Consider the following 23,855-nt stretch of genomic DNA (forward strand, 5'->3'; position numbering starts at 1 on the left):
AGTGTAATTTGCAAGAAAAATAAAAAGTATGTATTAAAACTGAAGAACAGATGAGGATAACAAGAACAAGTAGTCTCGCAATGCATGAGCTGAAGAATTATTCCAAGCATTTCAAACAGATATTCAACCTAACTAAACTTTAAGCAGACAACCTTAAACGTCTACAACTAAGATTGGAGTTCAATGGCAATACCTTCAACTTGTAATACTCTAGAAATCTTGAACCTAACAACAATTAATCTCTAAATCGTCTCAAAAATAGTTTTTGTGGAGATACGTTAACCCATCATGCCAAAGAATATATATAGGACTGGCCCAATGGGTTGGAGTCATTTTACAATTTAAGTATTTTTATATCTTTATTTTGTAAGAGCAGCTTTAGGGTGTTCATTGGGGTCACCACCTTTACCCATCCTCTATACTTGTTATTTTTAACCAAACTACTATCTTACTTAGAAAAAGTCTGTTATGGGAGGTGGTATAGTGTTAAGGAACTGGGATGCATATGGTGAATTTGTGGCTTCTGCAGGTTTGCCAAGGAGATTTATATGTAGTCTTGCTGTCTTGGCACTTGAAAGAGCTATAGAGTTGAGTTTGGAGCTAGGTCTTCAGCAGGTAATATTTGAGGGGATGCCCTTGATCAAATGGTTAATGATGTTAGCTGTAAAGAAGAGAATTGGTCTTGGTTTGGACAGGCTGTAGAAGATATCAAAGACTTTTCTGTCTTGAAGATCAGATAAGAAAGATATCCATATCACTGCAGTTAGAACCAAATGAACTATGAGCACTGAATTTGGTTATGGATATCTGCATTTGGTTCTCTAATGAAAGGGTTTATTTTTTTTGCACAAAAGGAGTGCTCATAGTTCATTTTAAACAAAAGGAGTGCAACATGATACATTCATTTTAAACATGACTTCAAGAGTGCCAAGTTAAACTAGAAAACGACCAATGCCGTAATGTGGGTTTGTAGACCGTGTATTCAATCCTGTATCAGCATTTCTTTCTTGTATGAACAGATGAACGTTATTTATTTATTGCTTAGGATCTGGAGAGAATTTGAGGCAATTCAGGGCAATTATTGTACAAAATTCACTTTATTCGAGCCTCTTATTCTAGTCTCTCTTGGAGAAATATGTCCCAAGTCTCCAAAGCATCCTTTTACCAAGGTCCATTCATTCCCTTCAAAAAAATTAACAAAACCAAAAAGAAAAGCATCCAGGTCCATTACTTTTTCTGGGAAAGATACAAAAATTTTGACAAATTAGAATACAAAATGTGTGCTACAAAAATTAAATGTGAACCCAGCAACATGAAGAAATCGCACAAGATACAGCTCAATCTAATGGACGTCATATCCGTAGAAATGTATGGCTATTTATTTAAAAAATTTCCATAAAAATTTATAACAGAAGAAAAATAAGGAAAACTCATCCTTATCCGGTTGCTAGCCTTGGATGGGGATCAAGGGGAAAATACGAAGTATTGAGAATGGAACTATGTCTACACGGGAATGCTTTTCAGTCATCATAAACATACCCTTCATCTTCATCAATCTCCATATCAATGCAGTTAGAAACGAAGCTCTAAAAACAGAGAGGATCATCTTTTTATTACAAACAGAGAGAGGAAGGATCCAGGGCACAAAATCATTGCTCAGTTTAGGGGAAAATGCGTTTAATAGAGGGACTTACCGGCTTGGACAGCGAAGACGAACGGTGAAGTCGAACGGCGAAGTCGAACGGCAAAATTGAACGGCAGTGGCTAGTGTTTCTAAAACTGAGAGGAAGAGCTTGTGCAGTGAAAGCGTATAGCGGATCTATCGGTTTCGACCGATATGGATTTCTCTCAACCCGTAGGTGACATGGATCCGAAGAACCCGGCATTTGTCGGGTGGGCTCAATTCGGTTGCATTGGACGGACCGGCCCAAGGCCTTTTTTGCACACCCCTAATGTGGTATATAGATGATGAGTAGAATGATTTAATTAGTATAAAAAGAATAAAATTAAAAAAAATAAAAAAAAATATAGTGTGTGACGTATAAGGATAATAAATATAATTTTTTTTTATTTAAATGCCATATAATTTAAAAGCTGAAAATCTCATAACCCTCGGCCGTTTACTGTGGCATATATCAAAGCCCATTAGGTGGGATCTTATGTTACGGGCTAAAAATCACAGGGTATGGAATGTGTTTTACTTTTACTTACCAATAACATTTTAAGCCACGACCAATTCACTTAAGAAGGGCTCCAAAATTCCAAATCAGATATGTTAGACCATCTCACCATGTTGGCACTTTTATTTAATACATGCTTACAAATTATAATTTATTTATTTTTGATGAAGCAGAACAGGTTTTCACATAGACAGTGTGTTTATAATGTCAGTAAAAGGACTTAAAAATAATTTTTCTTTAAAAAAAAAATCTTAATTGCAATACTGTCTTCGCTGATCTTAGTTACGGCGTTACGCCGTGTTTGGTTCGTGGAATTACGATGGAAGGAAAATGTCGGCCGTAGTACATCACGCCGCCGTATGATCGACTTAGCCCATCATCACACAATAAAAAAAAACTATAAAAAGTAAATAAATAAAACTTTTAAAATTTCCTAATAAATTGTGATATTTTAAATATAACATCTGACGGATGATAAAATTAATTATTATAAATAATTAATGTGAGAGATGAATTAATTTCTATCAATATTAATATTTAATTATTAATATTATTAAAGGTATATGACATTTGACCAGAACAATTTGCAAATTGCAATCGACGACAAAGGACGAAGCCTGAAGCCTGGAATAAGATTACAAGTGAGCAAATAAAAAGTAGGTAGTTGGCAATTTCTCGCGTCTCGGAAAAGCAATTTTCAAACCATTCAATTCGCGTTCTTTGATTTTCAAAGGCGACGCGCTTCTAACGAAGAAGGTGCATTCTTCATTCGTATCTTTTCAATATCTGTGATCTTTGAGTCTGTTCGATACAAGTTCATGGCTGCTGCACCTAGCGCTCGAGCCCATTCCTATGGTCAAACCGAGATTAACTGGGATAAGTACGTCTCCTTTTTCTTCTTTGAATTTTGTTTCCTATCGTCAACGTTTTTTTTTTCTCGTTGTTACCATGTTTCTTTCGGTTTTCTTTGTGAAATACGTTTGATTTATTTGGTTGCTGAGGAAAGGGATGAAAGAGAAAAGGGGGAAAAAATTCAATTCCATCCTTCCCTGTTTGTTTGGTTATCTCGTAAAAATGATTGTTTAAGCTTAGGCATAGAATTTCTGAAAGTGAGGAGTTAGAAATTCCACGGAGTTGTAAGATTGTTTTTTTGGAGGAAAATGATACCAAGATATCCGCCAATATCTGGTAATGGGGACAGGTTTCATTTCAATCTCAAGTGTATATGTTAAGTCAGCAAGAGGTGTAAGATACACTGTATACTTTGAAGTAATTGAATGAATATTTTGCACATCTGAAGCACATATGCAACTTTTAGGAATATCTTGTTATCAATCAACTTGAATTGAATAAATCAAACTGATATGGTTTCGATCACAATGAGTTTGTGCATAACAAAAGTAGTCAAGTGAAGCCATCGTTAAGTAAGTTCTAACATGAAAAATTCTCTTTCTTGGCAGTTGGTTGTAGTTCATCCTGAAGTTTGTTGTCATCATGCTTCTTTCCTTTCTGCAATCATTTATAAATATATTTAGGCTTATAAACATAGAAATTCGTGTCTGCCTATTACATACTTGGTGGTTATATCCTAGCCAATCCCAATCCAAGATAAAGCAGGAGGGTTGTAATATGTTGAAAGTCAGTGTACAACTTTTGTCACATTGTATGAAAATTGATCGTATTTAATAAGTCTTAGTTGAAAGATGTCTTTGCATATACAAAAACTTGCATGCACACATTTTTTAAAGTCAGTTACGCACTACTACAAGCATAACCATCAGACTATTATATATGCAGATGAATTGTTTCTCTCCTGTTTTATTACTTAACTGTGGATTTAAATTCTCGCAAGGTTTTGAACTCACTGGTTGTACCCCACTTCGCAGGCTTGACAAAACTAAGTTTTATGTCGTAGGAGCTGGCCTCTTTACAGGAGTTACTGTGGCACTGTACCCAGTCTCTGTTGTGAAAACCAGGATGCAGGTCGCATCAAAGGATGTTGCGGAAAAAAATGCTTTTTCTGTCATCAGGGCCATGCTAAAAGCAGATGGGGTTCCTGGTCTATACAGAGGATTTGGTACAGTCATAACTGGGGCAATTCCTGCCAGGATCATTTTTCTTACCGCTTTAGAGACCACAAAAGTGGCTGCCTTAAAGATGGTTGAACCATTTAAATTATCTGAGCCTACAGAGGCAGCCATAGCGAATGGTTTAGCTGGCATGATAGCATCCCTATTTTCTCAGGCTGTGTTTGTTCCAATTGATGTGGTATGTATGCTCTAGATCATATTGCTGGATGAGCATTTTTTGGTCTCTATACCGTGTAAAAATTTGTTTGAGGGTTGGCATATCATCGTCTGATATTTGTTTTATAATTTTTTTGGAAATGCTATTTAGAGTTTAGCCTAAAGGTTACTGACAAGTAAAGCAAAAAAAAAAAAAAAAAATGCTGATTTCCTCGATTTTGTTCTTTTCAGGTTAGCCAAAAGTTGATGGTACAAGGATATTCAGGCCACGCTAAGTACAGTGGGGGTCTGGATGTTGCTCGTAAGGTTATAAAATCTGAGGGCATTCGGGGATTATACAGAGGGTTTGGTCTATCTGTTATGACTTATTCCCCATCTAGTGCTGTATGGTGGGCAAGTTATGGCTCAAGCCAACGCTTGATCTGGAGGTGAGACATAGTAATCTGTTGAAAGAGCTTGTTTTCCTTAAGAGCCAGTCCAAATAATAAACTTTTCTATTGTATAAGTTGGCATCAAATGTTTTGTACCTTCAGATTTTAAGTTCGGTATATCCAATAGATGACCCCTCCTTAGTTATTGTCATTTACTTCTTGAGGGGCAAACCAAAACTGAAATTACTTGTCCCTAGGCTGGACTTGGTAGGCTTCAAATCCAATTTCTTACTGGAACAGCCAAATGAATTAGGAGGCTATGAGGCTGAAAATGTTGGTTCTTATGACTTTAGCCTTAGATGCCATGCCATGGTTACCTAATAGGTAAGCTAGCGGGTTGTAAGAGATTTGCACTGTCCACGTTTATGAACTTCAGGTGCACCATCTATTATTATTGTGGTGGTTTAAATGTTGGGTTCTCCACTTATTGATTGGTTCATTTGATTTCTAACTAGTGCATTGCTATTCCATTTGTTTGACAGTCTCTTAGGCCAAGGCATTGACCATGAGGAAGTTGCTCCTAGCCAGTCAAAAATAATGTCAGTTCAAGCAACTGGTGGAATTGTTGCGGGAGCTACAGCATCGTGCATCACAACCCCTTTGGACACCATCAAAACCCGCTTACAGGTATTAATAAACCTAGTTCAATTAAACCATGTTCTTCCATCTTGATGAGTTTCATTAGACTTTAACTGCTAAATATGCCTAATTGAAAATTTAGTGTTAATTTTCCTAAAAAGAATTAATTATCAAAAAAAAATTTGCGAAAAAGAATTGCTTGCTCTTATATTTTCCATTAACCAATGTAATTTATGTATAATTGATAATTCTTTACCAATTTTCCAGGAAACAATGCTGATTCTGTGTGTTTTTTCACGTGTTTCCTGGTTTATACCCATGCTTGAAGGCTTGTCAGTTGCCACTTTAATTGCATGTGTGTTGTATATTTTTCCATAATGATATGGTAGCTATTGCTATAGCTCATATTGGTTTCTCTTTACCATTAAGATAAACATAGGGTTACTTCCCTGGACAGAACAGCTTGGTCATCAATTTTCCCAAACTTTTGCCCACCATTCTAATATTTTCCCCTGCAATTTTACTTCAAGTCATTCAAATCAAGGTATGAAAAGGACAAAGTAGGAAATATAAGTTTTATTACTATGTAAAATCTTTTCACAAGTATTCGGTACATGTCGGCATATACCTAATTTGTAACGCTAGTTCATTTCTTGGTATTTATTGCTCAATAAAATTGTGCTTGCAAATTTATGCCCCCACGTTTGTATTGCTTCTTTTTCAAATGTATTTGCTTCAAGCATTTAATTCCTTTGGTACTTTTTCTCTTGGGAAAATAAATGCCCTTATAACCAAGTTTGTAAAAGCTTTTATATTTGCACACACACACAAGGATGGAATTAATAATACACAACCTTCGAGTTTCTGTTGTGTTAAACATTCGCTATATAGTCTATAGACCTCATTATTCTCAAATATAGCCAAAATAAGTACACTGTTGACCTGGTGCTCATTTTCATTTGATCAAGTTGCTACTTATTGTTTTTGTTTTAACACGTGGTTCTGCACGATAATAGGTGATGGGATATGAAAAACAAAAAACTGCAAGACAAGTTGTTAAAGGCTTGATTATGGATGAGGGTTGGAAAGGTTTATACAGAGGATTGGGTCCAAGATTTTTTAGCATGTCTGCTTGGGGAACGTCAATGATATTGACTTACGAATATCTGAGTAAGACTCTTCGATCCATTTCACCGTTATTCTGGAGTAAACAGATTTTAAGATAATAGAGTAAAAAGGCCAAAGGACTCAATAATTTCTGTCTTCTTTTTTCTTGGATTTTACGAAATGGATCTCAATTGTCACTAATCACAAGCATTGGAATTTGGAACTCAACAGAAAAAATAAAAATAAAAAATAAAAAAAAAATAAAAAAATTGAACTCACCTAGTGGACCCTGACTTTCTGATTATATTTCAAATTTTTATTTCTTTATTTTTCTGTAATTCTTGAGCATATAAAGGTATTAACCTTGGATATAAATGTTGGTGTCGCATGGTGTTGTAACTTTTTGTGGCCATGTACTTTCTGGACCGTCTATCAATGGTTGCCTTCATCTGGTTTAGAGCAATTGGACAGTTACCAAACCAGCTTTCCTTGGCTCAGTTTCTAAAGTCTTCTTATATAATTTTATTGCTTTCCCCCAAGGGGTGGCGTATTGGTCTTGGACGAGCTGTATAAACCAGACATCCTAGGTTCGAAACTTCGCATTTACACTCTTGGAGCCATATAAACTGTTCCCTTGAATTACTCAAGGTGCACTTGTGGGAAACTCCTTACCGAGGGCCTATACACCCCCATGATTAGTCGGGATTTTGTCCCAGACACCCGGTGCCAATAATTAATATATATATATATATTTCATTATATTGCTTGATTTTCACTCTTCTGCTCATGTAATCTCATCAGTTTTGATATTGTCATCCCTAGGAAATTGCTTATATGTGAGCTTTCCAAGAACTATGTTGCACTCTGGCATCATGTTTACATAAGTTTTTAAACACTTAGCTTCAGGTTATCTTTAAAATACATGCTTGTTATTCTAGGGGGTGAACAAAGAAATTCACATCTATAACATTCTGCAGATGGTGAGTTCCTGCTGGATAACCCAGATATGGCTTAGGAAGGAATCCTGACAGTGAAGTGCCTGTTGGTGACTTCCACCCAAAGACATCAAAATTCCTACTAGGCCACTTAAATATGAGAATTGGTGAAGCATAATTTGTAAAATGATAAATATTGGCTTAGGACAACAATAAAATGGGAAATAAAGAAGGAAAATCTTGATCTCAACTCAGGTCATTGATAAAAATGCTGTTTGTTATTGATTAGAACAATCATGTGTCATACTGAGTCTATGGATGGATGGATAACCATTAATGATATAATTCTTATGCCGCATCTCACCTGCTTGAGGTTATTTTATGGTTAACTAGTGTCTGCAAAATATGTTTTTAACGGTTACTGTAATGTGGCTTCAAAAATGGTTGGTATTAGGCTACAAACGGGAATCATGTGGTATAATTATTGTACGTAATTACTTATAAAAAAATAATTATTGTATGTAATTTTTTTTAGAAGATTTTAGTCAGCCTTCTATCAGGAACTGATATAGGCAGCATGTAACTTACATATATATTACCCATGACAATTTCTTTATATCATGAGAATCTACAGGGCGCACACATGTATGAATGTATTTATTAGTGGTTAACTTCAATGGTGAAAAACAAAACATCATTCATGGTTTCAGCCTCTCTCTCTCTCTCTCTCTCTCTCCCTTCATTTCCTAATTATCAATGAATGAAGAATGTCTGATGGCAATCCTTTTACTGTGATATATTTGTGCCTCAAAATGTTTGTACAATTCAGGCGTATTCTGCAAAGCAAAACAAGGAAATGATTTTTCTCCATTTTCTTTATATTTTTGAGGTTTTCAGACCTTTTTCTGTATTAATGCATATCACTCTCTCCATTCCCTATTTTTCTATATTTTGCATGTGACGCATATTTGCAAGGCGTATTCTTTTGGAAGCTATTTTACTCTCTCTCTCTCTCTCTCTCTCTCTCTCTCTCTCTACAGCCATATACAATCATGTTTATGTATATATGTATATACACATGTATTTAGCTCAATCTAAGCGTATTTTATTGATTGTCTGTACAGAGCGCTTGTGTACTATAGAGGAATTGTGATGTACTACCGGTCCAAAGCCTTGCTGCTTTCTGGTATGAGAGGTTAGCGACGCTGGGCCAAAACGGGCTGGGATTCAGCATTTTGTTGACAATGGATTTTGCATATCACTACAATGCTTATCGTGCTGTAGGGTTCCAGAACCAGAATTGCTGATATTCAAGCCCCTGGTTATTTTTTGATTAGGAAGCCCATATTGCGGTTACCAGAATTGGATTACTTTACTAATTATTTTTGGATCCTTCCAGGAATTTTTGGCCTGGATATTTTTTAATTACCTTTCTGATAAAATTGAATCAAGTTGAGTACGTAGCAGCTAGCAAATGTATTCATTGGCATAGTAAGTGGTGTATTCTCACAGCAAGAGAGAGATATCATTAAATGCAAGTAATTTTGATTTCAGAGATCCAGTTTTTCTTCTTTTTTGTTCCTGCTCTCGTCAATCTGAGATATTAGATATATATACCTGATAATTACTCGGTTCTTATGTTGGGAATTGTCTGCTCTCGTATGTAATTGCAGAACAGGCTGTTAGCCTAGAAATAGCAGTAATATATCATGATTTATGAAGACCAAATTGGTTTGGTACTTTTAACACCTAAGAGGATTTTCCACTGCAGCATCGTGCCCACGTTCGTCTTTGGTATTTGGTACTGCCTCCATTGTAGCTTTCTGTTGCCTGGCTTCGGAACAGAGTTTCATATCATTTTGAAAGTGTCTTAAGAAACCCTTGGGTCGAACAACGCAGTCCCAATCAAACCTCACAAACTTGGGAAAGTTCCATCTCAATTCACCCATCCAAGAAACGGGTGTAATCGACAATATCAAGTGAATAGCGACAGGCATACCGGAACTGATTTATGAATAGGGCGGGACTCCTCTCAAGGCAATGAACTAAACATAAGGGGCTCCCAAATTCTGGGTGTTGGGATGCACTTTTTCCCCGTGATTATAGCAAACGTGCCAGTTGTTGGGCTAAAATCAAAGCCTTAACCTCGAAGCTTCATCCATGGAGAATTCAACTGAAAGCAATGCATTTGTAGGAATATCCCGTTCTTATTTCCAAAGACCACATTGGTTGGCAGAACGTTCAGAAAAAGCTGCAATCAAAGTCTAACTAGTGCCGAGATGAAAGGCAACTACATGCAAAGAGCTTTCCAATGGGATTCAGTTGGTTCTAAGAATTTTATTTTCATAATAATGCAATTATTAATGGAAAAGCTGTACACCGCAGATTAAATTGCATAATAACTTAAAAAGGAATGAATGATAAGCCAGCAGAAAAACAAAATAGGTGTAAGTCATCACTTATACTCTTCGACAAAAATGAAACATCATTCGTAAATGTGATACTTTAGCACATCTTCAACAAAGAAACGAAATCTGGTATTTTAGCACCTACTGTAGTGATTAGGACTAGGGAGAGGTCCCCACAAACTATAACCATCTGTTGGAATGCTGTTCGTATTCCTTAACTCAAAATTAGGTCCTCATCTTCATTATCATCCTCATCACCGTTATCATCCCTTCTTAGCTCAGCATACTCCTCAAGTGATGCAGAAGGAAATAACTCCCCAACCTTGTTTTCTTTGCTAGTTGCCATTTTTGCTGAACTCTTAGATTCATCTCTGTTCATCTGGTGCAATAAAAAGATTAGACACCACACATGTTAGGAGAAAAGGGGTAAATGGCTGACATGCTCAATTGAGTGTAAACATGTAATATATACCAGTAAAACAATAACTAGGAAAGACTACAAAACCAGAGATACCTGTAAGAACTTAACAATGCACATAGAACAGATATTTCCTATATAATAATCACAACTTGCCGGTGGTTGGACTTACAAAAGCCATGTTATTCGCTATGAAAGTTGTAGCTGGTTCATATAAAAGGGTAAGACATGATTGGTTCATTTTTTACTCATGTATGGTCTACCGTTCAAATTAGGATAATAGCAATGTTCTATTTTTTCTTCCCCACTAGAAGGCAAGAAAAACAATATTTTGATAGTATGAACAACATTCTATTGCAATCCATGTGCTCCAAGTTGTTTATATCCCCTCAGAGAGGTCTTTTCGCAACTACAAGGAGAGATGCATGTTGACTGGTTTCCTCCATGTCTTGATGAGTCATCTTGTCCCAGAAACGAACCTTGGCCTACCACGCAAGAAGACCACAAGCTAACTCATACCTTAGTTGGACATCCCCCAATGGGAGGGACCCTCGATAAATCAAACAGACAACATATGGCTACAGCCTTCATTATCTCATTACTGATCTATGAAGAACCAAGCTGATCAAAGGAGACTGCAATTGCCCAAGGAATTCATACAGCTTCTTATTTTCCCAGTCTTTTTTATTAGCAACAAATTTTGGACTGTTAGGTATTCTCTGACTGCCTAGATCAATGAGCTCAATAAAATCTTACAGCCATTTAAGAAAAAAGGTTTGAAACTCCAAAGTTTAATTTTCTAAACATTCATAAAAACATGTTTCCTTTTCCCCTTTCCTTTGGTGGAACATTATCCTGATTAAGCTTTAAGTATGCTACCAATTACAATCTCTTGGAAATGTTACCGTATATCAAATTAATATAAATTATTATCTAAAAACTGTAAATTACCTGCCCATAAAAGATTGGTGATATAAGGATTTTCTGAATAAATAAAAGTCGCATTGTTGAGTTAAAGTGTGTTCTCAACCCCTATACAGGCTATACTACACAAGAAAGCACAACCGATTGAACTGAAGAGCAATGTAGAGTTTCTATATAAATAAAAGAAAACAAATATCAGAGCTGAAAAATATTGCTTTATAGAGCTTACAGCCCGAAGCAGAGTCCTCCGGTCCCTTTCTCGAGCATTCTTAATTGCCTATAACAAAATCACACAGACCCTTGAATTATCTCCCAAAATGCTATATCAAAACCCTATCTTGAGAAACGCATTAGTGACAAGAAAGTAACCTCGTCAAGTGACTTTTGCTCAGCTTCGACTTCCGAAGAATCTCTACAAGAAAAAGGAAAACAGCATAAACAAGATTTCATATATATATATACACATATATATTATCAGTAAACAAAGAGTATTATTAATGATATAGATAGGCATAGCCCAAGTACATGGCATATATGATTCAAAGACATGCTTTCAAACAAAACCTTCCAACTATACGGTTCACACGGCAACGACACTTTGCACAGACATTTTGCTCCTTCGCACAACCTACGCCCAAATCAATCCAATGCCTCAATTAAACAAAACCCAACAGCCCCGAAAAAAAAAAAGGCGTATAATTTGTTTGTTCCAACACAACATATTAACTTAAATGCCTTTATCAGGAAAATTGATTCTATTGAACCAAACAGAGATAAAATAATTCAAAAGGGGAAGCCAACCAGGACAGAGATTATGGTAAGCCTGACGAACGGCTCGTTTCGAACATTGCTGACTGTGAACATTTAATTCAACAAGTGCAATTAAAATTAAATCACTTGCCCATTAAAATGAAAATAGGAAATAAAATTCAAATATTAGGGAAAAAAATACCATTTGGCCGGCTCGGCGAGGGGCTTGTACTTGCCGTAGCGGCGCTTCCAATCGATCTGTTCTTTACAACGTGGACAAACCCCCGTGATCTCTGAGTAGGGCCTAAACTTTCCCCCAACTTCCTGTTACAAAATATATATATATATATATATATTTTCTTCAGCCAGTGTAATCGAAAAGCAGTATCTAAATGAGTGAAACTCCTTTTTTCTTTTTTTTTTTAATTCTTTTTACAGCTTTCAGAAATAAGGAAGAAAGAGATGATAGCATATAATACCGTTTCGTTGATCTTGTGGCCGGCCTTGGGTTTCCAAGCGTATTTGTTTTGGTGCTTGGGGGCGCCATGCTTGCCGCTCATCTCTTCGCTCTCTGCGGCCTCTGCGTCTGTTTTACATATTCTGGGTCTTTAGCTCGATGATGACCTATGTTTCAAGTTAGCTTCATGAACGGCACGCAGTTTATGTTATCCGGGACTAAACGCCATGTCGCAATAATATTAAGATACTAATGACTAGTTTGGAAAGTGTGATGATCTCATTCTATCACATCTCATCTAAAAACTTATCATAATTTCTTTCTTAAACATCGCTTACGTACAAATGCTTTTCAAATTCAAGTTTTTAATTTTTTTCATCTAACCATTACAAATTTCTCAAGTTTTCAAACATAACACAAAAAAAATACATTTTTAAATTTTGAAACAAAATTCATATTAAAAAATTATATTTTAACAATATTTTGATTCTATAATATTTTTATTCAATTTTTTTTCTTTTCTTTTTTAAAATCCAATAAAACATCTTAATTCAAGTCATTTCACTACTTATTCATAGAATTTTCATCGCATCTCATTTTTAAACAACCCCTAAATTAATAAATTGTAAACCCAACCATTTAATCAATATTTCAGTCTCTTTTTGTGATGGAAGTATCAATTTAATAAAATTAATTAAATTATAGCTCTTAATTGAGACAGTTCACCCGGATACTTGCTCGTATTATGATAGGCCAGTACTTGGATTGGACATAGCTTATTTTTTTTTTTAAAAAAAAAAAAGTAAACTTGGGTTGTAGGTATCGAGTTCTAAATTCAGTACCCATCTTATGTATATGTACCCGCTCCCGAATATGAGTAGGTGACTAATCCGGCTATTGGCCCGTATTAAATTCGGGGTAGATAACTACCTTTAGAATTGAGTTATTTAATTTTCGGATCAGGTAGAGAAATAAATGAAATTAAATAAATAAATAAATGCCTAGATGAATGGTGATAGATTTTTTTTTTTTTAAATAAAGAACCATCAATAAGTTTTATTGCAATACCAAAACCTCAATCATTACAATATTTATCCTTCATAACAATATTCATAATTTGCATAGATCATTCTTCTAACCATATCCTTTCCTCTGTTTGTAATAATGCCATTTTTGCAAGTAGATGAGCTGCTACATTTGCTTCTCTGAAGTTGAAAATCACTTTCCAGCCGAGTCTTTCTTTCAGCATGCATCGAATATCATATAATAGAGAACAATACTTTATGCTGATTTCGTCATTGTTTCTTGTGGCCTTTACAATCACCTAAGAGTCCCATTCAAAAACTACTCTAGCAAATCTCAATTCATAAGATATCTCCATTGCCTTCCTTAAAGCCATGCCTTCAACTATAATAGGTTTCATATAATAGCTTACATTTGTGTAGACACTGGACATAATATCACCTACCTCATCTTTGATAATGATTTCCAAACCCGTCTTTTTTACTTTTTCATCCATAAATGCATCCCAATTAGCTTTCATTGTCGCTTCACTTGAATACATAAGTAAATTCTACTCAATTAAAAAAGTTTTGATATTTCAAATATGTTGATGTTCAGTGGGCTGTGCATTTCACCCATCAAAAAGTTAGGCCTGATCAAAACTATCCGACCGACCTGATTGTTTCGATTTGCATCTAATCGGGTCTTTAACCTGTTACAAGTAAAGGTTTATATTTTAACCATCAACCCATCCGAGTATAAAAACACAATGCTCAAACCCTAGCTACCCAGTCCCAAATCATCGACAGTCCTCCCAATCCCATGGTCATGACCTCAATCACTCCTGAGGCCACGGTGAATCGTTCATCCTGGGCATACCCAGTGGCAGTGGTGGCCAAGGTGGACCCTGGACTCTGGAGCACAAGTAGCTTCATCAACTTCGGAGAAGTTGAAGTAATCTATTATCTGTGATGGTGCTAATGACGGTGGAAGTAACCGAAGGTTAAGACCAAATCTTTCTATACTGAGGAGGACGAGTTGGGACAACATGGTGAAGGAGGCGTTGTTGTTGTCAAGGATTTTTGGATTTGTGCTTTGCTTGATCTCCATTTCAATTATGGCGGCTGACAGAGATCAGTCTTATTCTTTCATTTCTTTTTTTTTCTATGTTTCTTGAAGGAAATTCAATGTTGTTGCATACGGTTTAGTTTGAGCCAGATTGCTTAATTACTATCTCCTTAGATGTTTTGTATATGCATTTGTATTGCATTTTATTATTATTATTATTATTATTATTATTTTTGTATTCTGGGAATATCAAACCCTAGCTTTGGTTTGGTATCTTTCTTTTTTGGGGGCTTCTTTCCTGGAAATGTAGTGCACATTTTGGATCAAGTTTTTACTTTTGTTTGGTTTCAAAGAAAATGTAAAATGTCCCTCTGCAACTCTGTCGATGAAGAAGAAAGAGGGCGGTATTTTCAGTTCTCTCTCCCCTTTTTTTTTCCTTTTTTTAAAGATCAGTCAGGTCATGTAGGCTCGACTTGAGTTTGTTCTGACGTGCCAAGTCGGGGTGCCTTTAATGGATATGGTCAAGTCGGGTGCGAACCTGACATTTTGAGCTCAGGTTGCAAGCCTAATGTTCACATATATTTAAATATTCTTAATCCATATCAATGACATTTAAACTAGGTTTTTAATTCATTTGCTTACTTTTTAATTCATTTAGAAAATGGAGATTTTAGCATATTAATCTTAACAGTCTTGCTAGGTACGATCGGCATGCAAAATTAGGGAGTAATCAGCCGTACGTAAAGCTTATGCGGAATAAAAAAAATAAAAAACAGAAAGCAAAAATGCAAAAGGTAAAAAGCAAAGAAATTTCTTCCCGAAGTCGATCCACATGTGAGGAGGTAGATTCCATTCCATAACCCAAAAACTATGATCTTCTTTTGCAATTCATGGTCCAATCTAGTTTTGATATACCAACCCCTTTCTATACTCGAACCCTCGCACACCCAAAAAAGAAAGAAAAATGTTTGAAGCAACAAAGCAAAAACGAGATTTTTGAAGGATTTGCACAGATCGGCAAAAAGTGCTACAATTGGATTTATTGAAAAAATCTTGAAGGATATGTGCAAATCTATCTGTTCACCTTTTGAGTTTTGCTTTAGAGTTGGAGCTTTTCATGGATTATTCCATATAATCTAAACCCATTTATGTAAAACTCAAAATCGCTCTTAGCTTACCGGTAAAGCCACAAATGGTGAACAAGAAGATCGAGCCTTACTTTTGTTTCCTGGGAAAAAAACCAACAACGGATTATATATCTAGCGTCATCAAAAGGTGTTGGGGAGAAATCTTGAAATGAAATCTATCATTTTCAAAGTGAAATATTAGAATAGCTTAAATGGTCGAAATGGGTATGAAATCCACTATTATTAAACAAAACTTCAACTCATGACAAAGAAAACAAATCTTCACCAAAATCTTTACCGTTTCTTGTTCTTGTCCAAACAAATCTTCACTGAAATCTTCACCGTTATCTTCTCATTCCATTTGCAAACTCATCTTCCTTCTGTAGATTGTGTTTTTCTCTAGTTTCCATTTCCTCTACTTACCATTTATTCTTTTTTTTTTTTTTACCTGTTTGTAGGTATCACTTAAAGGAGACGCCATTACACCTAATCTAGCAAAGGCTTTAATCAAAGTAACATTAATGTACCATTTTTGTAAGGGAAGGTTAGGTGGGCTAGAGAGAGAAGATCAAGAACTAGGGGAAAAAACAGACGAGAGAGAGAGAGAGGGGAGGTTGTGGGAGACGAATGATGGATCTGGGAAGATGGAAAGGCAAAGGCAAAATTCCTAAATAAAACGATTGTGTTTTTTTAAATAGGTTAACTGACGTGGCTTACCATATCAGCCGATTACCCAATGGTTGCATAGGGTGGTTGTAACTTAGCCTAACTGTAGTGCTTGAGCCTAACGTTTGACTGCCTTTCAATTTGTTTCCTCATGGGAAGTAGAGAAATGTTGACAAGAGGATCAAATTCATTAGATTGGTACTGGCTAGAAAAGAGGAAGGGAGAGGGGGAAGGGAAGCAAAGGTCGATGCCTAAGGGAGAAGCAAGTCACAAGAAGGATATTAGACCTCATGCCTTCCAATTTTTTTTTTTTTTTTTGGGGTCATTTTACTCCTCCAAAGTGGATGGTGTGTGTAAGGAGATTTTTCCCCTTGAGCCAAAGGTACAAAAGATAATCCCAAATACGAGGAGCCCGGTCTAGCAGGACAGCCCCTCAGTCATAAAACTAAGGTTAACTCATAGCCATAATCGTGTAGGAAGTCCCAAAGTGCAAGGAAGGAGGGGACACATCACCCCAGCATCCCATACGACGCCTAGCCTTAGAGAACCTGTGCAGGTAGGCAGGTGAGAAATGCGGGGAGTCCTTGATTTTCTGACAACAAGTGAGGAGGAGTCTGATGGAGTGCACTTGCAAGATAGAAGGGCCAGGAAGCCACACCGTATTAAAAGATTCTGACCATGGGAACAGTTGAGGGGATATATACTCTTGCCACGGGGTATGGGTGATTCCCCCCAGAAACCTAGTATAAAAATCGATTCTCAGGTACGAAGAACTCTCTTTGATCCCTTCACCAAGGCTCTTAACTCTCTGCGTCTTCTCTAAGTGTGCAGGTCCAAGATTGAAGGCCCAAGTTGCTGGAGTCTAGCCTAAAGGCATATGAAATATGACGTTAACAGTGGCGCCGTCTGTGGGATTCGAACATAGATTTCACATGTCCTTCATATGCCTGCGGCAACCCGTTCTCAAAAGACTCAAGGACAAGAAAAAGCAATGTCGATAAACAAGGAAGCAAGGCTCTTGACGATGGAACGGTTGGTAGGAAAGAAGAATGAAACACTCAGAGGGGCCGCTAACGAACTAGAGAATGACGTAGAGTTGAGCAACAACAAACTCGTAGGTTCCAAGAATGTTAGAGGGGGAGGAGACAGGGAGGAAGAAAGATAGAACATGCAGAACATCCTCCCACCTCCGCCTAAGTGCATCCCAGCAGATAGCGAGATCCGAAACAAGCAAGCACTTAGGAAGGTGGAGCAATATGAGCCGTTAGAGTTTGTTCTTCTAGACCCGAGTCGTCCAGAAGCCATTGCTAGGTGCAGCACCAGGATGACTCTCAAATTGAGGGGTGCCATGCAACAGATCCTCATGGAGCACTGGAATGTCTTCACCTAGAGTCACGAAGACATGCCCAAAATTGACCCTAGGGTCATGTAGCACCACCTGAGTGTGGACCCCAAGGCTAAAGGGATAAGACAAAAACACCAAAGTTTCAGTACCAATAAGAATGCCGCCATCGCCATAGAAGTTGACTAGTTACTCGCAGTAGGATTCATATGAGAGGCCCATTACCTAAAATGGCTGTCTAACGTGATGTTGGTGAAAAAGCAAATAGAAAAATGGAGGATATGTGTAAACTTCAACGACCTGAATAAGGCTTACCCAAAGGACAGCTTCCAGCTTCCTTGCATCGACTTAATCGTTGACTCCATGGTAGGTCATTGTATGTTGAGTTTCATGGACGCCTAACCTGGGTACTACAAAATCCGCATGAACCTGGATGATGAAAAGAAGACGTCATTCATCATCGACCGAGGGTTATACTGCTACTCAATCATGCTGTTTGAATCGAAGAACGCAAGGGCCACCTACCAGCAGCTGGTCAACCACATGTTCAAAAATCAGATCTAGATAAACATGGAGATCTACGTAGACGATTTACTGGTCAAGAGTGAAACTCTCTAGAAACACCTTGACAACCTCCATGAAGCCTTTGCAGTGTTGAGGTAGTACCAGATAAAGTTGAACTCGGCAAAGTGCTTTTTCGGTGTAGGTTCTAGGAAATTCTTGGGCTTCATGGTGTCCAAACAAGGGGATTATGGCCAACCCAGAGAAAGTGGGAGTTATACTTGGCATGCCCTCCCCTTAAAGTATAAACGAAGTACAGAAACTCGTAGGTTGAGTAGCAACCCTTAGCTGTTTCATATCTAGATCCACCGACAAATGCCTTCCCTTCTTCAAAGTGTTATGGAAGGCTCAAACATGGGATGGTGAGTATGACCAAGCATTTGATGCTCTCAAGAAGTACCTCACTAGCCCTCTGCTGCTCAGCCAGCCCAAATGTGGAGAAGTATTGTTCTTGCACTTATCAGTCTCTCTGCAGGCGGCCTCTTCGGCCTTGGTACGAGACATAGGTGGGGTCTAGAGACCTGTATACTACACCAACCGAGCCTATCGAGGAGCGGAGGCTAGATACCCACACATGAAGTAGCTCGCCTCTGCCTTGGTGGTAACCACTCAGAAGCTTTGCCCATATTTTCAAGCTCACCTAATAAATGTCCTCACCCAAACATCCTTAAAATCAGTACTTCCGATTTTACCGATTCCAGTCTGATTCGATCCCATTTTTTTTCGATATTTTATATATATAGTATATATAATATGCAATATATATTATAATATATAATAATATAGTGATAATATATTATAGTATATTATAATAGATAGTGATATAGTAGTAGTAGTAGTAGTAGTTATATTGTATTAGTATAACTACTACTACTACTATAGACTATAGTGATAATATATAGTTATTTATATAGGATTTTAAAATTTAATATTATTTTAATTAGTAATTGAGCATATAATACAATATTATTTTATATATATTTTTATATATTATATATAAAATGATATATAAGAGAAAAAATCACATAAATAATATTGTATATAATACAAAAAATTTAAAAAATATATATTTATATGAACTGGTCCAGTTTGATCCGGTATTATAAAAAGGAAAACTGGAACTAGATCGATTTCGACCAGTTTTGAAAAAAATGGAACCGGTACCGGACCAAACCAATTTAGAACCGGACGTATTTGGTCCGGTTTGTTTTCTTTTTCATCCCTACTCGCGAGTGACTTGCCCAATTGGAAATTTCCACCCTCAACCCAACATGAAAAAAGAATTTGTTGGTCCAGTCTTTAACCTTGCGATAGCGCAGTTCCAGTGCAACGAGGGCGTGCATCGCCCTGAAACTGCAAAAGTTCCCCTCACGCTTTATAAGGTTGTGGGTCAGAAGGAATTCACTGCTAGTAAGGTTGGTATGCTCCAGGTCAGACTTCAACTAGGCAAGTCGCCATAGAATGTAGCAACACATTAAAATCTTCCAAACATTTTGGGTGAAGCTGAAAGGGGCTAATCCGAGACAATCTAGTACGTCATGGATGGGGTGACGAAAAGGTAACCTTAACCTGTAGGAGAACATGTTAGAGAAGAGGGCAACATGTGAGGTGTAACCCTCGTCGTCAGTTGCCCCTTCTTGTGGCCCATAGACTTTAAAAACCACCTTCTCTGGAATGTGATAGGTGGAAATTGGCGACGACAAGAACTCGGGAGTAGCTGTTGGGGACCTCGATCAAGCTTCTAAATACTAAAGGTCCGATCCTCTCCTTGTTGCTCCTCTAGTAACCAATAGGACTCCTTTGCTTGGTGTAGATCACGTGTAGTCCAAAGGGAGCTTGGGTGAGATGGGACTAGAGTTCAATTATGGGAAGTATGGATGGTGTTTGGGCTAGGTGATGGTGCACGACTAAGTGACCCTTGGGATGCTAGGCTCCACTTGTGTGCTAAGGTTGGATGATGGGCAATCTTGGCTTTAGTGATGAGTGATTGAGGCTAAGTTTGATGAGGGGTTTGGCCAAGGCTATTTGGGATACACGGCTTGGGCAAATGTGGCTTGTGGAGATCCTAAAAGTTAGGAATTGTGAAATTTTTAAAATGTAGGAATTGAGATCTTGAGATCTAGATGGACTAGGGCTGGCCGAAAATGAGTGGGATGGATAAGGGGCTGAAGTGTTTTGGAGGGAAGTGGAATTTGAGTGAGTCAATCAAGGGAAATTGACCAATCAAATTATGGATGGAAAATGAAAGTGAGAAAATGTAGGATCTAAGGTTTTGGCCAAGCCAAGGAGGCTATGGCCGAATTCTTCAAGGTGAGATCTAGGGTGTATGGACTTGTTTGGCTAGGGAATATGAAGGTGCGTGTAGGGCTTCATGTGAGGCTAGGGTTTTGTGGTTTGAGGCAATTGAAGGTGGCGTGTATGGTAAAGGATAGGGCTGGCCGAAATATGTGTTTGGGAGATGGGAATCTTTAAGAAACTTCAAGGAAATCTTATGAACTGTGAGAAATCACATGAACACAAGAGATCTAGCAAATCAAAACACAAACCGAAATCCAAATGAAGGATTGGGCCTCTTTACTCCAAATAAACCAACAAAAAGATAAAATAAAGAACAAGGAACCAAATAATCTTTGATTCACAAATTGCACAAAGAATTGAAAGGAAACCTCAATATATTAAAGGATAAATTGAATCACACATATTCACGAATTGCAAGGTGATGATCATCTCCTTGGGGATTCACGAATTGTACCCCAAAAGAGCCCAAGTGCAAGATGCATCGAAAATGAAGAACTCCAAGCCCTATGGTCGGCCACTTAATGTTCCAAATGACAAAAGATCCTAATGAAATGTCTAAGGGTCCTATTTATAAAGTTTACAAAGTGTAAACCCCCAAAAGGTCCCTAGGAAAATTAAAATAAATAAATAAAAAAAATGAAATAATAATTAACAAGTCTTTTAATAAAATAAATAAAAATAATAAAATGGATAAATTAGTCATGTTGGTTGTGGCATGCAAGACCCATGGTGGGCTATGATGGTGCATGGCTCACGGCTAGGCTAGTCATGATTTGGTCTGCGGCTTGTTGCATGGCATGGCATGGTGCCATGCGTTGGTCTGGTAGTAGGCACGACATGGCGTTGTGCATGGCTTGCTGATGGTGGGCATGACATGGTGCTATGCATTGGTCTGGTGGTAGGCACGGCATGGCGCTGTGCATGGACTGCTGATGGTGGGCATGGCATGGTGCGAAGCCTAGGCATGATGGTGGCACAAGGTGATGCCGTGATGCTGTTGTGGTGCCTAGTCAAGTGGCTTAGGTGGTGGTCCTGCATAGTCCAAGCTGGTGGCCTGGGTGATGAGCATGCATGGCCCAAGCTGACGATCTGGGCTATGAGGCCGCAAGGCACGGGCTGGAGCCGTGCGCTGGTTGGCATGCCACTAGCCTTGCCTGCAAGGCACAGGCTGGAGCTGTGCGCTGGATGACGTGCCTGTGAGGGCATGCCACTAGCCTCGCTTAGTGGTGCTGGGGCACGCATGTATGCTCGTAGGTGCACGTTCAAGGGCATGCACAAGCCTGCACACATGGTCTGCATGCGGTCACTAGCCTCTATAGTTGCCCGCTGCGTGTCATGGTCTGAGCCAAGGCATGCAAGCAAGCTAGCCATGTGATTGTCCTGACCCTCCATAAGTCGTGTCGAGGTGTGGTCCCGGGCAATTCTCCTGGGGGTTGTGACATTCCCCCTCCCTTCAAGCACATCCTTGCCCTCAAGGATCAACTGTGGAACCCTCGACACCGTCTCATCATCTCCATGATCTACCTCCAGTAACGAACTCCCCTCACGCCTACTCAAGGCATCCACCACTTTATTCTCCTTGCCCGGTTGGTAGATGATTTCATATTCAAATCTAAGCAACTTCACCAAGAACTTTTATTGCTCGGGTGTCAATATCTTTTGCTTAAGCAAATGCATCAATGCTTGTTGATCTGTGACAATGGTAAACTTTCTTCCCAACAAATAAGGTCTCCACACCTTCACGGCATGCACAACCACTAGCATCTCCCTAGCATAAGTACTCCAAACCTTTTTTTTAGGTCCAAGTGCTTTGGAAATAAAGGCTATTGGTCTTTTTTCTTGAACCAAAATAGCCCATATCCCTTCACCACTAGAATAAGTGTAAACCTTAAAAGGCTTCTCAAAGTTAGGTAGCGCAAGCACGGGAGTGGTTGTCATAGGCCTCTTCAACTCATCAAAGGCCACCTACCAACGGCTAGTCAACCACATGTTCAAAAATCAAATTGGAAGAAACATGGAGATCTATGTAGAAGATTTGCTGGTCAAGAGTGGAAGTCCCTAGTAGTACCTTGACAACCTCCGTGAAGCCTTTGCAGTTTTAAGGCAATACCAAATGAAGTTGAATTCGGCGAAATGTGCTTTCAATGTAGGCTCTAGGAAATTCTTGGGCTTCATGGTGTTCGAATGAGGGATTGAGGCCAACCTGAAGAAAGTAGGAGCTATACTCAGCATGCCCTCCCCTCGGAGTATAAACGAAGTACAGAAACTCATAGGTCGAGTAGAAGCCCTTAACCGTTTCATATTGAGATCCACCGACAAATGCCTTCCATTCTTCAAAGTGTTGTAAAAGGCTCAAACATGGGATAGCGAGTGCGACCAAGTGTTCGATGCCCTCAAGAAGTGCCTCACCAGCCCTCCTTGCTCAGCTAGCCCAGATGTGGAGAAGTACTGGTCTTGTACTTATCAATCTCCCCACAGATGGCCTCCTTGGCTTTGGTACGAGATGAAAGCAAGGTCTAGAGACTTGTATACTACACCAGCGAACCTATCGGGGAGAGGAGGCTAGATACCCGCTCATAGAGAAGCTCGCCTCCTCCTTAGTAGTAACCACTCAGAAGCTCCACCAGTATTGTCAAGCTCACCTAGTAAATACCCTTACTGAGACACCCTTAAAATCAGTACTTCCGATTTTATCGGTTCTGATCCGGTTCGAACTAGTTTTTTTGTTTTATTATATATATAGTATACATAATATGATACATATTATAATATATAATAATATAGTGATAATATATAGTTTTTTATATAAGGTTTTAAAATTTAATGTTATTTTAATTAGTAATTGAGCATATATACAATATAATTTTATATATAATTATATATATTAGATATAAAAATGATATATAATATAAAATATATATAAAAATATTTTATATAATATAAAAAAATTTAAAAATATATATTTATATGAACCTGTTTGATTCGATTCGGTGTTAGAAAAAGGAAAATTGGAACTAGACGAATTTCGATCGATTTTGAAAAAAATGGAACCGGTACTAGACCAAACCGATTTAGAACCGAACAAGTTTGGTCTTGTTTTCTTTTTCATCCCTACCCGCAAGTTACTTGCCCAATTGGAAGTTCCCACCCTCAACCCGACACGAAAAAGAATTTGTTGGTCTAGTCTTTGACCTTGCAGTAGCGCGGTTCCAATGTGACGAGGGCGTGCATCTTCCGAAAGCTGCAAAAGTTCCCCTCACACTTTATGAGGTTGTGGGTCAGGAGGAATTTACTACTAGTAAGGTCGGCATGCTCTAGGTCAGACTTCAACAAGGCTCGCCATCATAAAATGTAGC

The 23,855-nt window shown here is 38.0% G+C and overlaps 2 protein-coding genes across 4 annotated transcripts; one reads left to right on the top strand and one right to left on the bottom strand.

Annotated features, from left to right (window-relative positions):
• Window positions 1–2,764: 2,764 nt before the first annotated feature.
• Window positions 2,765–9,035, top strand: LOC122303030 (solute carrier family 25 member 44). Of its 2 annotated transcripts, none has more exons than XM_043114560.1 (6): window positions 2,765–3,060; window positions 4,067–4,448; window positions 4,658–4,854; window positions 5,340–5,484; window positions 6,453–6,606; window positions 7,521–8,568. In XM_043114560.1, exons 1-6 carry the CDS (start codon window positions 2,999–3,001, stop codon window positions 7,556–7,558), a joined length of 978 nt encoding a protein of 325 aa, XP_042970494.1. In that variant the 5' UTR covers window positions 2,765–2,998; the 3' UTR covers window positions 7,559–8,568. The 2 variants fall into 2 exon arrangements, with proteins under 2 accessions (XP_042970494.1, XP_042970495.1); XM_043114561.1 differs by lacking the exon at window positions 7,521–8,568 and adding an exon at window positions 8,603–9,035 and having other exon boundaries at window positions 2,766–3,060.
• An 876-nt stretch (window positions 9,036–9,911) lies between these two features.
• Window positions 9,912–12,620, bottom strand: LOC122303032 (uncharacterized protein C9orf85 homolog). Of its 2 annotated transcripts, XM_043114562.1 has the most exons (7): window positions 12,458–12,620; window positions 12,181–12,302; window positions 12,030–12,082; window positions 11,793–11,856; window positions 11,598–11,640; window positions 11,458–11,505; window positions 9,912–10,265 (listed from the first exon to the last, which is right to left on the bottom strand). In XM_043114562.1, exons 1-7 carry the CDS (start codon window positions 12,536–12,538, stop codon window positions 10,101–10,103), a joined length of 576 nt encoding a protein of 191 aa, XP_042970496.1. In that variant the 5' UTR covers window positions 12,539–12,620; the 3' UTR covers window positions 9,912–10,100. The 2 variants fall into 2 exon arrangements, with proteins under 2 accessions (XP_042970496.1, XP_042970497.1); XM_043114563.1 differs by lacking the exon at window positions 12,030–12,082.
• Between the last annotated feature and the right edge of the window lie 11,235 nt (window positions 12,621–23,855).

The sequence above is a fragment of the Carya illinoinensis genome, chromosome 3 (assembly GCF_018687715.1).
Source record: "Carya illinoinensis cultivar Pawnee chromosome 3, C.illinoinensisPawnee_v1, whole genome shotgun sequence".
In the NCBI taxonomy this organism is placed as follows: domain Eukaryota; kingdom Viridiplantae; phylum Streptophyta; class Magnoliopsida; order Fagales; family Juglandaceae; genus Carya; species Carya illinoinensis.